This window comes from Engystomops pustulosus, chromosome 1 (assembly GCF_040894005.1).
Source record: "Engystomops pustulosus chromosome 1, aEngPut4.maternal, whole genome shotgun sequence".
Lineage (NCBI taxonomy): Eukaryota > Metazoa > Chordata > Amphibia > Anura > Leptodactylidae > Engystomops > Engystomops pustulosus.
The window spans coordinates 218,201,575-218,219,413 of NC_092411.1; the positions used below are offsets into that span (position 1 = coordinate 218,201,575).

Genomic DNA, 17,839 nt, shown 5'->3' on the forward strand with positions numbered 1-17,839 from the left:
TGTTTGTTCTATTATTAGCAATAATTGTATTTGTTCCTGCTGCCACAGAGACACCTCTAATTATTATGCATGTAGTATAAAACTGTTTCGGACATAATCTCAGTAGTAAATGTTGTATTGTAATATATTATTAGGTGGAGCTACCATTGGAATTTGCAGCAGATATCAAATCGGAATGGGGAAAATGGCATGGCACTGCTATAATCCCCTGGTCCTACTTCCCACCTGGTGTTAATATGATGAATTCCTATGCCATCCACGGCTCTGGGATTGGCAGAGTTTATGAGTCTCTATATCCAGTACCTCCAGAGGACGTTATTGAAGGACAAGGCCCTAATTTGTAAGTGTGATTTCTTTATATATTTTTTTTACTATTTTTTCATAATGAGCACCGTATAGTGTTCTTTTGATGAGGCTTGCTCAAAGAAGAATGCTGATATACATAGGCAGCAGGGGATATACATTTCAGAAATCAATAGGAATCAAGAGTTGTTTTGGCCTTCCTAGGGCCCCAATTGCTTTCTGCTCTGGAATGGATTTAACAGTATTGCTGTCCTTAGGATGCCAATACAGTTTAAGCATTTATGGAGGGTGCAGGGCAACTTCTCACCTCTCCACAGTTGCCTGAATTCCCAATTTTTTTTTAAACCGGTGCAGAAGTACAGACCCCTCTGATCTGTGGGGCTTCATTCAATTACATTGTTTGTAATACAAGTGAATCTGCTCTTGTCAATTACACCTTAATGACACATGATGGATCTTTATGCCATGGTGTCATTAAGAATGTATGAAGAAGGCTCATGAGATGAACCCTCTTCATACATAGTAGGTATTTGCTGCACAATGTAGCAAACACTCACTGATAACACTTGTTAGCCATTTAAATGGTGGTGGCGAAGGGTGGGTGTTTTTTCACCACCCTTGAATTCAATGGGGGTCGCGATCTGTTGCTATGACAGCTGGGAGTCTCTCGAAGATTCCCAGGGTTATCATACAGCCTGATTTGTAATGGCAGATCAAAATGGATCGTGAGTGAAATCCCCATATACTGCCATAGTAGGAGTATTGCAGTATGTGGTCTTCATGATCAGTCTACAAAGGGATCAAGTACCCTAAGGGGGCCTAAAAAAACAGTAAAAAAAGAAAGTGATAAAAAAATAAAACTTCAAATCATCCCTCACTCCTTAACTAGAAATAAACAAAAATCATAAACATGTTAGGTATCACTGTGTCCCAAAAAGAAGAAGGTGGCAGAAATGTGGTGGTGGTGGTGTTGGTGGTGGTGGTGGGGGGGTTGGCAATTTCATTGCATGGAATATTAAATGATGCCAATAAGGAAGTACAATTTTTTTTTAACACAGAAAATAAGCCCTCATATGGCTCAGAAAGATAAAAAAAAGTTATGGCTTATGAAATGCGGGGAGTAAAATACTGAGATGCAAAATGGGAATAAGGTATCAGCAGAAAGGGATTAGACATATTGACATAGACTGAGTAGATTGGTAGATTGAAAAAGCAGCACTCGCCAGTAAAATCTTCTTCCTTAAATTATTGAAAAGGAAAAAGATTTACCCCTTAACGACTTGGCCATTTTGCACCTTCCGGACACGGCCCTTTTTGAGATTGTATTTTCGTGACACATTGAACTTCATGTTGGTTGAGAAATTTAAGCAATATGTTTAGTATTTATACATGAAAAAAATGGAATTTTGAATTTCAATAAAAAAATTTTCACTTTTGGAAAAGTTAGTCATATCACCAAAATAACATGATAACTAACATTTTCCATATGTCTGCTTTAACTTGGCATCACTTTTCAAACATCCTTTTCTTTTTTTTAGGATGTTAGGAGGTTTATGCCTTTAGGTGCACAAACCAGCTCAAACATAGCACAATTGATTGGCACCAGTTTTGTTTGATTTGGGAAATGTGGGGGGTGGGGTATAGTTTAGAACAAGGTGGGGGGCCAAGTAGTGTCCATGCCAGTTAATTGGAACTCGCTTTCCATTTACTCTTTATCTGTTGTTGGAAGGAGTTTAAAACAGCTAAGAGAAGGTTTGGTCTCTGAAAACTATGCATTTGATATTGACCCATTTTTAGAATAAGTAAACCAATGTCCTGGAAAACTGTTTTAATTTATTTTTTGAACAAAGCAATATCAGAAAGTCAAATATTCATCATATAAAAATATTATTTAGTTTAGAGATAGTATTTTGAAGAACTTTTGTCAGACAGTGAAGGATTGGCTAGGATGCACTGGCAGGACAGACAAAGACAATGGAACCCTGTCCCTACCCACCCTACATTAAGTGGAAGGTGACAAGTGGTCGATGTTCCCTTCCTGTGGCAAAACACTAGTGCAAACACGGAGACCAAGGGGGGCATGTATCTTTATTTCTGCTAGTTTATCTCATTTTTGTGATTTTTTACTGTGACTTTTGCTGTCGTTTTTCAAGTATACCTTGGTCTGCACTTTCTGCAGTGTGCCTTACGTACAGTATCTTGATTTTCCGGATGTTTTGTGCGACTTTTCACTTATGTGTCCTTCTTTTGCTTATTTTTTTTTAATGCAAATCTGCACCGGGTCCAGGACAGGTGCAAAGGAAGGGGTTTTTTTTCATGAACCCTTTTTTAACATGTAAATTGGAATTATTTCACATGCTTTAAATGTTTAATTTTGCAACCTGCTGGATATTAAAAGTTTGGGCTTTTTTTTAAAAAAATGAATACATTTTTTTCATTTACATTTTATTGAAATTTATTGGTTACTTCTAAGGGTGAGATCACACGTGGCGTTAACACATGGGTTAATAAATGCATCAAAACAGTTGAGAAGAGCAAAAATGCCTAATTACATTGCGTTGAACATGGCATTTACAAAAAACGCTGTTAACCATGTTAACAAACATGTTTGTTAATGCTATATTAGCATGTATGTTAACATCTTATTAACATATGTGTTTTGTAAACATCATGTTGACAGCAATGCAATTAGGCAAATCTCCTTTTTTCAGCTGTTATGATGAGTTTGAAAATGCATGTGTTAAAAATACAGGCCACTGCCTCAAATCCAAAATTTACAGTAGTGTCCACTCATGTACATAACCCCCTCCTATGGCTTGTGTCCATGTGTATTTAAAGGAAACCTACCACTTGTAGTGGCAGGTTTCCGATGAAAATACCGGGCACCAGCTCAGGGTGAGCTGGTGCCGGAGCTTATTTTAGTTAGTGTTTTAAACCGCGGTATCGCGGTTTAAAACACTTTTTAAACGTTATAGCTGGCGCAGGCAGGTACGCGCTCGGCGCTTACCGTGCACGCGGCTCTCATTCACTTCCTATGTAGCCGCGTGCACGGTAGGCGCCGAGCGCGTACCTGCCTGCGCCGGCTACAACGTTTAAAAAGTGTTTTAAACCGCGATACCGCGGTTTAAAACACTAACTAAAATAAGCTCCGGCACCAGCTCACCCTGAGCTGGTGCCCGGTATTTTCATCGGAAACCTGCCACTACAAGTGGTAGGTTTCCTTTAAGACATTTGCAACAAGAGGTAAAAAAAAAGCCAAAACTTGCACATGCCAAGATAGGAAAATTTAAACATGTATCACAAGAAAAAAGACATGATCATACATAAGGCGCAACAATGACCTAAGATACATGTCCCCCAAAGACTGGAAAATACAAACATAGAAGAGTAACCAACAGATCAGAATAAAGAAAACAATGCAGTACAGAATCCACAATACAGAAGTCAAGATCAATTCCATCAAGCTCCAAAGAAGACTTATATCAAAGCACAGGTGAAATGACCTTACATGAAATGTCCCGGTCCAGGAGTTAATGTTAAACGCTTTCTTACATCAGGTCAAATCAGACCAGCAGGGAAGAAGTGTGATTTGATGTGTAGAATCTGTCCATCTCAGCTAACTGTTACCAACTCAGAACAAAATCAATAGAAGAAAGATGAGTGTTGTGGAATTCAATAAAATCAACCAAGAATGGAATAAAGGAGTGTACAGACTAATAAAAACAAAATCAGACTCATCAGCCCATCCTCATTTGTTTTTTTATGGACAGAGAATGGTGCAAAAGATGTTACACATTTTATTGTATTTGTATATCCATGCTGAATGTATCCCAAAATGTATCCGCAATAACAAGACTTTGATACGATTTTTGCAATTATTCCTTTTTCCTTTATCAATTCTCGAAAGATACATTAGTAGAAATCTTCTTACACCAGCATTTAGTATCTTAGTCCACACGGTATATTTTAGCAGAAAACATCACCCACATCGCTATGTATCAGGGGAACTTAACTGCATTCGTATACCTAGGTACAAACCTTACGTAAGAGTCACGTAAGGGTCATGGTCAGCTTTTCATCTATTTACAATAATGTTTTGTATTGTAGCAGATATGTGCCATTGTTTTGGTAAATAAGTAGGATGTTTCTGCTTTTTTAAAGACCTCACAAATAAGCAGATCTTCCAATGCCATCTTTTCATCATAATGCATAATACTTTTCACCCTTATGATCTTCATCCACATCTTATAGTTAGCAACACTTTCATCTATTCTAGATAAAGTACAAGAAAAACTGTTTTGGGCCCCACAGTATTGCCTACTGAGGTATTTGTTTAGTCTACCTGGACATCGATCAAGAGTGACAAGATGATGATTACATTTGGAGAGGTGTTATTGTACAAGATGTTGAGTTCATGTAGATTTTCATTAGCTGTTTTTACACTTTGTTCATGTAAAATAAAGAAAATAAGTATTCCATCTAGTGCTTTTATTTAAAAACTTACACCTTTCATATACAATTACTCTTCTGAAAGGCAGGAATGGGCTTGTTCATTCTTTTCACAGAACAATTCATACTGTGGCATGTGTATTGAACTGTACAATTATTGGAATAAATTTATTCACATTGGTAAAAACCTTGACATGGAATTATTGCATGAAAAGAAAGACGTATAAAAGATTGTTTTTGTAAAATGGAACTGTATAGTGTAGGCTTGTATGGAAACATGTGACCTTTCATAGCTACAAGAAGTGTGCTATGTATTCAAAGAGTAAAACTAACCCTATACATTAGATGTATTCTGGATGAACCTACTGAAAAACCCATGGTGTACTGGGTTCTCCTGATTTTTGGGGGTTATAAACATTGTAAGGCTAGATTTTACATGTCTTATCATCTAGTTCCTCAGAGAGATAATCCATAGTCAGCAGTTTTCTCTATTTTCTTGGTTGGTAAATATGTGATTGTTCATACGAATTGGAAATCAGACAAGATAGTTGGCAACTAAATAATTATCTGGCTGACAGATATTTATGTTTCTAGTCCACTCTCTGTGTCATCTACCAGGCCATGTTATAGATAGAAAATATAGAATTTTGAGAAACTGAGGTATAAGAACATGCACATCAGGGATCTGAAAATGATTACTCATGTGTTTATATGCAATATTTATATTTGTGTATGTCTTTTCTTTTATAGTCATCGTCTGGAATATTTCAAAGAATTTTCCTTGAAATGGATTATGGGAGAAGAATGGCAACAGCCCAACTCCAACTTCTGGGAATCTACTGCCTGATAGTTTCCAATATTTTTCTACAAAACCAAATGACACAAGGGTCAGAAATATTTTCTATGAGTGCTTTAAATTAATAATAAAAAAATGCTATAAATGTTTTGGGTGGAGTTAGTAAAACAATAAACTTTCCTCCTCCAGCGCTCCCTTACACCCGTGGTGACAGACATCACGGTGGGTTCTAAGGGGTTGGCAGTGCTGTCCACACCACTTCCGCATGCCTATTACACACTAGGACAGTGATGGCGAACCTTTTAGAGGCCGAGTGCCCAAACTACAACAAAGACCCGCTTATGTATCGCAAAGTGCCAACACAGAAATTTAATTTGTGATTTATACTCCCTTCTCTGTCACAGCTTTCATTGATACCAGCACCTGAGGACACCAATAAAGCAGAAAATAGTCCCAGGTAGCGCTGTCACTTTAAAATACATCTGTGCACAGCAAGTCCTGGGCTGTCTGGGACTGCAGGAAGATACCTGGAGTCATCTCTGGTGATGGCCAGAGTGCCCACTGAGTGCCACCTCCGGCACCAGTGCTGTAGGTTAGCCATCACTGCACTAGGAACTACCACTGTAGTAGGCTCATGGCTGTTGTCAGGACAGCACTGACGGGCTCTTTAAACAGAAGTCACGTATGGCTCCAATGGTGAATGGAAGCACCGTAGGATTTGAGTATAAGATGTTTATTGTTTTCACAGCCCCCCCCCCAAGCTATATATAGCTTTTTTAAAAATCCCATATAACCCCTTTAATATTAGGAAGCTACAAACAAAGATAGCACAATTATAGCTGTTAAAGTTTTATGTTTTTATGTAAATAAGGTTTACTGTATAAAGGAACATTTCTACAACTCTTATTATCATATCAGCTCTTCTCTTCACTATTCAGTTATACATTTACTGTAAGTATGTAGAAACCCCAGGGTGGATTTACTAAGGCCAGTACACAATAACTATTACCACATTTAAGACACTTTTAGACACTTTTTGTGATATGCTTAAAACTTGTGTCTAGAAAGTGTCTAGAAAGAGATTGCGCCTCTGTAAAGTGGTGAAATGCACCACATTTATTAATGACTATTAGCAGATTTAGAGTGTGAAGGTAGTATCCAAAGCAAGGCAGCCATTTGCTGTAACAAAAGTGAATGTTTCCAACTTTTACCTGTAGTTCAAAGTATAAAACACAGTATGCACCACTAACGTCTTCTGCAGTGGTGTAACTAGGAGAGACAGGGGCCCCTAGCAGGCTACTGCATTGGGCCCCCCTTCCCACTTAAAAAATATACATATAAGTATACAGGCGGTCCCCAACTTAAGGACACCCGACTTACAGACAACCCATAGTTACAGACAGACCCCTCTGACCTACGGTGAAGCTTTCTGAATGCTTTACTATAATCCTAGATTGCAATAATCAGCTGTAAGGCGTCTGTAATGAAGCTTTATTGATAATCCTTGGTCCCATTACAGCAAAAAAATTTTAAACTCCAATTGTAACTGGGGCCAAAATTTTTTTTTCTGGATCTACAATTATAAAATATATAGTTTCGACTTACATACAAATTCAACTTAAGAACAAACCTCCGGACCCTATCTTGTACGTAACCCGGGGACTGCCTGTACTCACACATGCGAGTTACAATCACATATAAATACGCTCAAGTGCACACACAGCATACACACACGCATACAGTGCCATGTGCAACATACTCACATACAGTGTATACAGACACCTTATACACATCACAGATACTGCATATATACATCACATTATATGTTGTAAACATATTATGCTGGACCATGTGTAGTACAATATAGATATAATGGTGCACATCCTCCATTCTTTATTGTGACAGGTCGGATGATGGGGCCCCCTGACACCGTGGGCCCCCTAGCGGCTGCAATGGCTGCTACCGCTGTAGTTACATCATGTTGCCTTTAAGGCTCACAAGCTGCATCCTATCCTCACACGTCATGTGTCCACTCTGTATTATACAGCTGGGACCTGTTGTTAAACAGCACCTAAGGAGCTGCAATACATGGGTGATGCCATATGGGCAACAATCTGTGCCCCCCTCCCCGTGTCGTCAAAAGGTATGGTATCAAATACTGTAAAATGTCAGCTCATCTTGCTCACCTAATAAAGCTCTATATTCCAGAGTATGTAAGACTTCCAGGTGTCAGAATATGGTGGGACACAGATGATGTTTGCCCAAAAACACTGCAAGAAAATGGTGCAATGGCTTTTTCTTGTAAATTTCACCACGTTTGTATTTTTTTCTAAGCTTTCCAGTACATTGCATAGAATATTAAATAGAAGTACAATTGGTCACCCTCATACATCTCTGTAAATGGAACCCTCATATGTCAACTATGTTTTTACATTTAATCTAATACCATCATCTATTTGATACCTGCAACTATAGATATCCTGATGCACCTGTAGTCCATTACTGTACTGGTATAAGCACTCAGGAAGCAGTTTTATACTAATATTTTTTCATATGAAAAGGCAAAAGTTACTGCATGTACCACAGCCATCCTTTAGTAATGAAAGCTGAATCATAGTGGCCAAACAGGACTCAATAGCACATGTATGGCCACTACTGCCATGATGAGGAGGTGGTCTCATCCAAGGACAACAATCTCTTTTTTTAAGGAACAACAGGGCTAAATTTATGAGAAATTATCTTTACACGGGTAATTTTTTTTAAAAAAAACATGCAAATGAAGAAATGTATTGAATTAAATGAAATGGGAGTGCTCAGATGGGAATACCCCTTCAACTTAATGCCAAATAATACAATTTTTTATGCAACTTTTTTGAGATTTCACCTTTCTGCTCTGTTGGTTTGCAATGTAAATGCACCTCCACATGCTGTTAATCTGTTTCATGACATGGACCTGTCTGCCCGGGCCTTTGACTGGAAGGCAACACAACTTACACTGTAAGCCAAAATTTTATCCAGTGCAGTCATAAGTTTATTTGCCAGCTCATATTAAAAAGCACAATGCACAAAGTGAAATAGAAGCATTCTAAAATGGAAACAAAAGTTGCTATCAGAAAAAATTAGCAAAAGGATAGCAGCTAATGACTAGCGCTGTGTTCACAAAATGCATTCATGAAATGTATCATTTTGCTTTGACGTCCAGCTCCAACCATAGACAGAAGTGAGCAAATACAGAATCCTGCAAATATTTCTTTTTTTTTCAGAAACAGCAGGACATACAAGTGGAAATAAAGAGCACTTCATTTCTCCCTCATTTCACTCCCAGCATAATCCGCTTGATGCTTCCCACACATATATACAACAAACACAGGCACAATGCGGGATGTAATCAGTAAAATAAGTTCTTATATCCTTGTGAGTCAGGCAGTTATTTTCTCCGCATCTCAAGGGACTGTCTGACAACTGTTTATTTCAACTGCTTTCACAGCCTGAACTTAAAAGTTCTCCAAAGAAGCAGAAAATATACTGCTGCAATACAAAGTCATAAATTGTACACATAAAAGGGGGAAGACGTGGCATGCTTACTGTTGTAAACCCCGTCATCCACCAAATGTTGATGGAGCTGTCATAGACTTGTATGTTTCTACTTTATATTATTATTATTAAAATCATTTAGTTTAGTCTGGAGATGTTGTCTCGGTTGGACTTTCACCCTATCACAGTATGAAGACATATAAGAATATGGAAGGTTGTGCCTGTAATGCAAAATCCCTACTGTAGTAATAAAAGATGTTTCTTGTCCTTTTCTATGGTATTTTGTATTCAACCATATCTATTTATATATTTAGGGGAGGAACAATACATATGCATTAGTGCTTTTTGTGTCTGATCATTAACCTATTATTGACCATGGCAGATATTAAAAATATTTTTACATTAATGAAGCTGTATTGGGCTTGTTTTTTGTGGGGCAAGCTGTAGTTTTCAATGGCTATTTTGTGGCACATGCAGTCACAACAACAACAGCAGTCATTTCAGTAAAAACAAAAGGGTTGTTGGAGTAGGTGCTGGACTGTCATAGGACAACCAAGAAACCTCAGCACAGATACTCCATGTTTCAATTAGAATATGCTGTCATAAAAAGAAAGAAATCTAGAAATAAGGTCCTTATTGACTACCCTGAAAATGCTGGGAAAACGGGAGATATCCATATATGGGGATTTACTGTACAAGATTTATACTACAGATGAAGCTGAATGATTAACTTTTATCAACAATTTCTGCGGAGAAATAAAGTATATGCACTGTTGTTCCACTCTATGACCCATTAGTATATTTTTTCCTTCAGTAAAGCTGAGAGCTTCTATTTCTAACTTAGACTAGAAAATCTTAATATGTGCCAGAATGATCACAAGGGTTGTTGCTAATGATAAATAGAATCTTTAGACTACCTAGTCTTCAAGTCTGTTTGGCCGCCAATGTAGCAAATGGGGATGCCCCTAACAACTAGCCCTGGTAATGAACTTGAAAGTCAGGTCTGCTCATCTCTACTTCTTAATTGTAGCAAATTTTGCACCAGAAGTTTGCATATGTTCAGTGGATAATGGCACATTAAAGGAAATGTATCCATTCCTTATTGCATCATTGTAAATAAGGCTATAAAAAGACCAACTTATAAATTATACCCCATTGATCCAGAAAAAACCCTTGATTGATGGTTGATGCCAATTGCCCCAAAGAAGGGAAATAATTCCTTCCCAATCCCTAAAATGGTGGTCAGAATAACCACCAGAAATCACTGCTCTTATAGTAAAAAAAGTATAAAAAGATCTTCGGAGAGATCTCTGTACAAACCATTCTGGTATTTGTACATTTTAATGAGGTCTCCCCTTAGCCTAAACTGAATAACCAAAAATGTTGTAATCTGTCATTGTATTCTAGTCCCCCCCTATTCCCCTAATAATCTTGGTTGCTCTCCTTTGCACCCATTCCAGTTTTACTATGTTCTTTTTATACACTGATGGCCAAAACTGTACACAATATTCCTTGTGTGGTCCAACCAGTCTATAACAGCAAAACTATGCCCTTATGAGGAGAATCTATACCTCTCTTTATACAGCCCATAATTTTATTTGGTTTAGCAGCAGACACATGACATTGATCACTACAATTGAGTTGGCTGTCCACCAATACCCCCAAGTCTTTACAGAGCTTAGTATCATCTGCAAATATTGAAACTGTACTTTGTAAACCCTCTATGAGGTCATTAATAAAAATATTTTAAAAAAAGGTGTCTTAAGACTGACCCCTGTGACACTCCACTGATAACTTCTACCCAATTGGACAATGTACCATTAACGATGACCCTCTGTTTTCTATCGCTAAGCCATTTACTTACCCACCAAATGCACAAATTTAGTCCCATCAGTCTCATTTTGTGTACCAACTTTTTATGCAGCACTATATTAAATGCCTTGGAACAGTCCAGATACACAACATCCACAGGTTATTCCAGGGCCAGTCTAGAGTTTACCTCCTCTTAGAAGCTGATCATATTAGTCTGACAGGCACGGCAAACAGTTTTAGACAAAGTGGGCAAAGCTAAAAATGGCTAAAAATAAATAGATAGAAAGCTGATTCAAGATAGATGATGGAAGATAGAATACAGTAGAAGAGAGAATGATGATCGATGGATAAGTAATTAGAAAAGACGTAGGTAGGTAGATAGACGATAAATAGATACATAGATAGACAAAAAGCTAGATAGATAAATGGTTACATAGACAGATATTAACAGATATTAATTATAAGAGATAACTAGACAGATAGATGATAGATATATAGACAGGAGGTAGATGATAAGAATCTTCGCCCGGACATTCAAACAAGGGGTATTAAAGGAGCAATACATTTGCCCACAAAAATTCAGAGTTTGCTGCCCTCTGCCGCCCCTGCTAAACCCATGCTAATTCTGGGATCCTTATTAAGCAAAGTGGAAGAGTGCCTTAAACACACAACAAATATTGTATGCAGACTGTTTAAATAATACTAGATGCAATCTAACAATACATTCCCTTATTCTAGTGAATTGTAATAGTTTCTAGAAGCCCAACAGATAGACTTCATTTGACATGAAGAATGCAATATTTCTAGAGAAAAAAAAGGATCCTTCCATGTTCTAGTTATTACACAGGAGATTTTAGATGCCAAGAACATTGTGTATGTATGAATAGGTGCATAAAGACACAATGTAAAGAGACATACATTTATGCATGGATAAGTTATACGCTTTACTTGTTCCTGGTTTATTATTCAGCTCTTTAATATACATAGCCTGTGATATATATTTATGTCAAACAGTAGCTTTACTTGTTCTTTAAAGGTAGCAATTAGTCTGATGAGTGCAAGCAATAAATCTACTCTGCAGTCATACCTCTAACTCAACTCTCTTTCCTGATGAGGCATTAAAGTTGTATACATATACAAATTTGAGATTTATTTTTATCTTTTGTCTAATATACATTGTTTAAATTTGCATTTTTTTCTAAAAAGTTTGAAGGGTTTGGTCACTTTACCTCATGTTTTTTGTAATGTGTGTATAAGTGTGGGATGCAGGGTTTTGGGTAATTTAGCAATATACATCTATTAAAAGTTCTGTTTCACTCTCTTTATAAGTCAAGTGAAGACTCCTGTCTTTTACCTCATCAGTCAGACATTCCTGTCCATAAAATGGCTGCAGATGGGTCATGTGATCTCTGTCTGCCAGGTAAAGATCACATGACCCTCCATCTGTAGCCATTTTGTGGACAGGAATATCTGGCTGATGAGGTAAAAGACTGGAGGCTTCACTTTACATATCAAGAAATTGGTGCAGAACTATTAATAGATGTATTTTGGTAAATTAATTAATATCCTGGCCTCCACACTTACACACACAATACAAAATACATAAGGTAGAGTGACCAACCTCTTTAAGGATAAATTAGCAAGGACCTGAAGCAAACAAGTATTTCAAGAAGATACTATTGAATTTATTTTAGCAACTTTTATGATTCTTGAATTAGTTCAAACTAGAAATGGTCAAGGGAACACTTCATGTAATTGGAACTATATCAGGCATGTATGCAATTTCATTGAAAAAATGTCTAGCACACATTTTGTTTAAATTGTGTAAGTCCACCCACTAGGACATGACAACCTCACTCAGAAAGCTCCATGCAATGAATCTGTACAATAGAGGATTTACCATTTTCTTTCTTCAGCCAAGGCTACAAAATGAACTTGGGATAGATGAGATACAGCTTCATTCCATACTAAATACAAACAGCTAAGCGGGTGCTGCTGCTTCATTATGTCTTTAGTACTTTTCCGGAGCCGTATAGGGGTATTTTCCCAAAGCCTTAAAGGGGTATTCCAGGAATCAGCATAATTCATATACAAACGGGTCCTTAAAATATAAGCTTATATGTAATTAGTTGTTATTTAAAATTTTGCTCCCCCTTAGCAGACAATGGTGATGACATAAAATGTAATGAAGAATAAAAATTCTACTGGCTCTTTAATCAGTCCGTTGATTTCCTCCGCGCAGAGCAGACACAGGACAGAAGATGGCTGCTGGTCACATGTACACATCACATGTCCAGCACCTGCCTGGGCAGGTCATGTGATCTCCACCATGTTTGGCTGTAGTCAGTTGGTTGTAGTGCAGCCAGTATGACCAGTGTTGTGGTGAGATGTCATCTCAGTGAGATAATGTGTAGTGATGGCAGTTACTGGGAGCAGGGCATAGGAGGTAGGAGGAGTTACTGAGAACTAAAGGATCATGGGAACTGTAGTTTCCAGTGGTGGCCATCTTGGTGATAACTTTCCATACATTTTGTAAATCATAAAATCAAACTATTTAAGCTTTATTTTAAATAGTTGAGTTTTGCTATATCCATTTATTTATATCATCATGGGTTTTTGTGTCAGGCTTTCATATTCCCGGAATACCCCTTTAAGCATAGCTACTGTGATTTGCTTTAAAATCTCTTAGGGTATACATTACGTTGATACATAATTTTAAGCCTGCAACAAAATTTCATAAATTACAAGAACCTATGAGTTCACTGGATACTGTTCATACGTTTAGCTCAATGTAATAAACTTTGGAAAACTCACCAATCATAAAGGAGCCTTTGTCTATGATTTGAATAGCATGATGGTCCCACCAGTATTTATATGACTGATGAAGGTAGCCAAGTAGGGTACAGAGAACGTAACATCTTTGTGAAAAGATGTTCCAAATATAGAATTGTTATTTTTACAGAGAAAGACAGTTTTTATTAGCCATATGTGAATTCTATAATGTAGATGATGTGGGGCTTGCATTGATCAGAGTATCTATACATTTATGTGGAATGCTAACTGCATCATCAGCATAGTGTGGACCAAAAGAGAGAAAGGGAGGGGTAGAGGCTGTCAGCTCTGAGATGAATGGATCTCTTTTTTCCTCATTCAATTTCAAAATATACATTTCCAGTTCACTGCTTGCATATCTTAGAGGTGAGGGATGTAAATGCCATGGATTCTTGTTTGAATTAAGTTTTCCATATATAATCTAATATACATTGGGCGAAAGGACAATGAAAACTCCAGTAGGGAATTGAACTGTCTTAAAAAAAATATAATTCAAAACACATGTTGCCTTGGGCACAATGCTGCTATTATCTCTTATGCTGCACTGCAGATTATGTGATATCATTGGGGGGCAGATAGGCTGCTTTTCTAAACGATTCCATTGTTTCCTGGGCATTTTATTTTGTACTTGTGTTACAGATATCATAATTGGTAAGAAAAATAGCATTTCCTTTCCTCTTATTTCAAGAGTCACTTCAATTTATTTTTGTGAGCTCCAATTAGACTATATCTCTCACCCTCTCAATCCTGAAAGTAAGATGTAGGCATGCATAACCATCCAAACGATATTGCCATGTATAACTCCTCGTGGTTCCTATGACTCTTTCAATACAGTGACCTAAGTTGCTCCTCACTATATCATGTTCACAGGACAAGATGATGACTTTCCTAAACCACTGTGACATGTGTAGCCCCCTGACCTCTAATTATTCATCATCTGTAATGTTTATGGCCAGCTTTTCCATTCTTGATGGTTTGGTGCTTGCGGCCTTCCATTTTGAGATATTTTTATGTTATAAGGACAAACATTTTGGGATCTCCAGTAACTATCTATAGACTTCTTGTTATAAAATACAAGAATAAAACAATAACCCCTCCACCATAGAGCTTTCTTTCACGCCGCACATTATATTGATGAGAAGACACATTTCACACTCCCTCTTATATAATATCATGTTGTGCAGTGGGTTGATGTACTCTACTTTTTGCCTTGATGTCTACTTCATACATACTTGTGAAAACTCTGACAGTTTAATCTCAGAGGGATATGTAGACAGGAAAATAAAAGGCGCAGACAAGATGCAGAAGTGAAGAGATAACTGCAAGTTGAAACACACTGAGCTTTCCGATATGTTGTGGTTCATATGGGAACTGAAGTCTTTGACATATCGTTTTATAGATTTATTTGAAATAAAATTCTAATTTTCTTCTATTGTAATCTGATGAACAATTCTCCCGATGATCAGACCATAGCTTGTATACTATTATTTATCACATTCTATTTAGTAGGCTCAAATGCATTACAAGCTTCTTTTGTGCCGGCGTAGGATTGCCCCGCCACTGCATTTCCGCAGCCGCATACATCAAGAGTCTTCTGCCCCTTGATATATTGGGGAAGCCGGCTGCGTAGAAAAAACACCTGACGTAGAAAAACGCAGCCAGCGACTTTTCACATATGAAAAGTCGCTGGCAACAGCGAGTGCGCCGGTGCGGGGACAGTAACACCCCGCGCTCCACTGGTGTGACGGTGGCAGAGAAGGCAAAATAAGAGCTAGCAATAAGTTAGCCTTTGGGATTTTTGCAGGCCTGGTGATTATTTTTCACTGGAGTGGCATAGAGGTCCTGATAAATATGCCCCAATGTGGCTCATTTACTTAGGGTCGCAATGCTTGCTTTTGTCGGACTGTTTGCCTTTTTTCGGAGATTGCGCAGCTTGTCAGGTATTTAACAGGTATGTTCATTGGGATTTTGGCGAATGCAATTGTTTTTTGTCTCACCTGCGCTGTCTTCCATACGACACAATTTAGGGGGCGTGCTGTCAGACGATCCAACTCAATAAAAAGATGGTGAACTCTGTTGGACCTGAGCGATAAAGCGACATATGCAGGATATCGGGCAAACGATCTTAGCGAATGGCTGTACAGTGCATTATCGTCGGAAAATGCACTTTCGGTGAACTCCCGCAGACAGGTAAGTAAATGTGCCCCAATGAACTGGACCACTAGCTTTATCCCTACTAGTCATTACAATCTGAAAATGGCCCAGGGCTCCTGTGCAGGTTTTAGTTTAGGCAGCATTCACTGGACGTTACGATATGTACATGACCTGGATGCATGTCAACTGGAAGTATCGCCTTTCAAGCATTCGTAGTGTAAACATGCACCAAATTAAATTTTTCTTTTTTATGATGGCCCTGACAATAATAGCATTCACAATAGTAAATTTAAATGGCTTTCCATGACCCATGCCCTGCTGTCTTTCGAGGGGATTTAAAATTGTGTACATACTCTGCAGTTCTTTTTGCAATCATTAGCTTTTACGCCCAAATTTTGTTCTAATCAATGCCATTGTGTAAATCCTATTATTAACTAAATAAAACCACAGTTATAACCAATAAAACAGTAAAGGATCCATAGTTTCCCTGCCTCGATATTGAAGATCATAATAACTCTTTATTCACACCGACGCAAGCTTTTCCCTACTGCAAAGTAGTCTGTGTAATATAACATCCGCTACAGGGCTAGAAGCTAACAATGCTACAATTATATATCAAGATTAAAAAAATTTGATTAACTGTCACTTGAGAAGGGATTTTAGTAAGTGAGAATTGCATAGGTTTCTGTGCTCGCTGTTAACTAAAGGGATTCTGGATTCATTTAGCAGCAATCCCTGTTCTTTCAACGATGAGCAACACTGTCAGAGAATCTTAATTACACTTTAAGTGGGATGCAAATGAGTTGTGACACTACATCATTTCACATGAAAGGTTCATTACTTACATTACCTCGCACAATGATGTTTCCAGCATACTAGTTATAGAATGTGGACAGATTTAACCCCTCCTGTGCTTGTTACCCTGACACTAACATGAGGGCTACATTCACCGAACATGCTCTTTATACTCTATGATGTTACAGAGTACCCATTGTTCTGATTTTTTATTCTTTTACTGCAATAACAAGTCGTAATTTACATGATCGCAACTTATTGATATATTTTATTCTAACCTTATTTGCATCTGACTAATCCATAACCCTTATCACTGGTAGTTAATATGACTGAGGGAAACGTGCATAGTTAGTATGCATCTTGGAGCTTGTCAAGGGTCTGAAAGCCACACTTTCGTCGGGTTTCCCGAATATTTTGCACCAAATAGCCCTTTGGTTTTGCACCGGATCTTGGCGCACGTGATCGGATTGTGTCGCATTAGCGCCGGCTTTCACGCGAAAACCTGACAGATTCTGAAAAACCGTGGAATTTAAAAAAGAATTTGTGTTGCAAGATCAGCACTTACACGTACTGGGACGAAGAAGGTTAACTCCGGCTGGCCTCGGAGCAGCAGCAACACCTGCTGGATATTGGGCGTTCGGAACTTAGTTAATCCCAGCAGACCCGAATCAGCATCGGACAACGCGTCGCTGGATCGCGACTAGACCGGGTAAGTAAATATGCCCCATTGAGTTCTGAAAATAGCAAAGATAGGGGCCAAATGGTAAACATATAGTTTAAAGGCAGGACATATATAAATATATACATCTATGTTAGTATATTTCTTCAGTATTTACCGCTTTAATGGTGAATTATCATTTACAGCTTCACAGATGATCAAATAGAACAAATTTACTGAATTCTAAGAAAACAATCAATAACATTCTGTACATAGTACAAGCATGAAGCTTGGACACACTTTTCAATCCACAGTTTCTTTTATTTTATTGTAAGTGCTAAGCATTTGTGGAAACTCTTTCAAACCATTTCAAGGGTGTACTTTATGATGCTGGGAGAATGTTATGGCAAAACTGTCACCAAAACAGAGAGCTACTTTGAAGAATCTAAACTGTAGCAAGATATTCTTACTTATTTAACAATTTGCTTCCCAACATGTCTACATGT

General features: G+C 37.8%; 1 protein-coding gene across 2 annotated transcripts in view; it reads left to right on the forward strand.

Annotated features, from left to right (window-relative positions):
• The window catches only part of LOC140074045 (UPF0462 protein C4orf33 homolog), a 55,284-nt gene extending 49,591 nt beyond the window's left edge, over nucleotides 1–5,693 (forward strand). For both annotated transcript variants that reach the window (XM_072119406.1, XM_072119407.1), the window contains 2 exons: nucleotides 135–340; nucleotides 5,503–5,693. In XM_072119406.1, the coding sequence (XP_071975507.1) occupies nucleotides 135–340; nucleotides 5,503–5,599 (303 nt within the window). In that variant the 3' untranslated portion in view covers nucleotides 5,600–5,693. The remainder of the gene's footprint in view (nucleotides 1–134; nucleotides 341–5,502) is intronic.
• The last annotated feature ends 12,146 nt before the right edge of the window (nucleotides 5,694–17,839 follow it).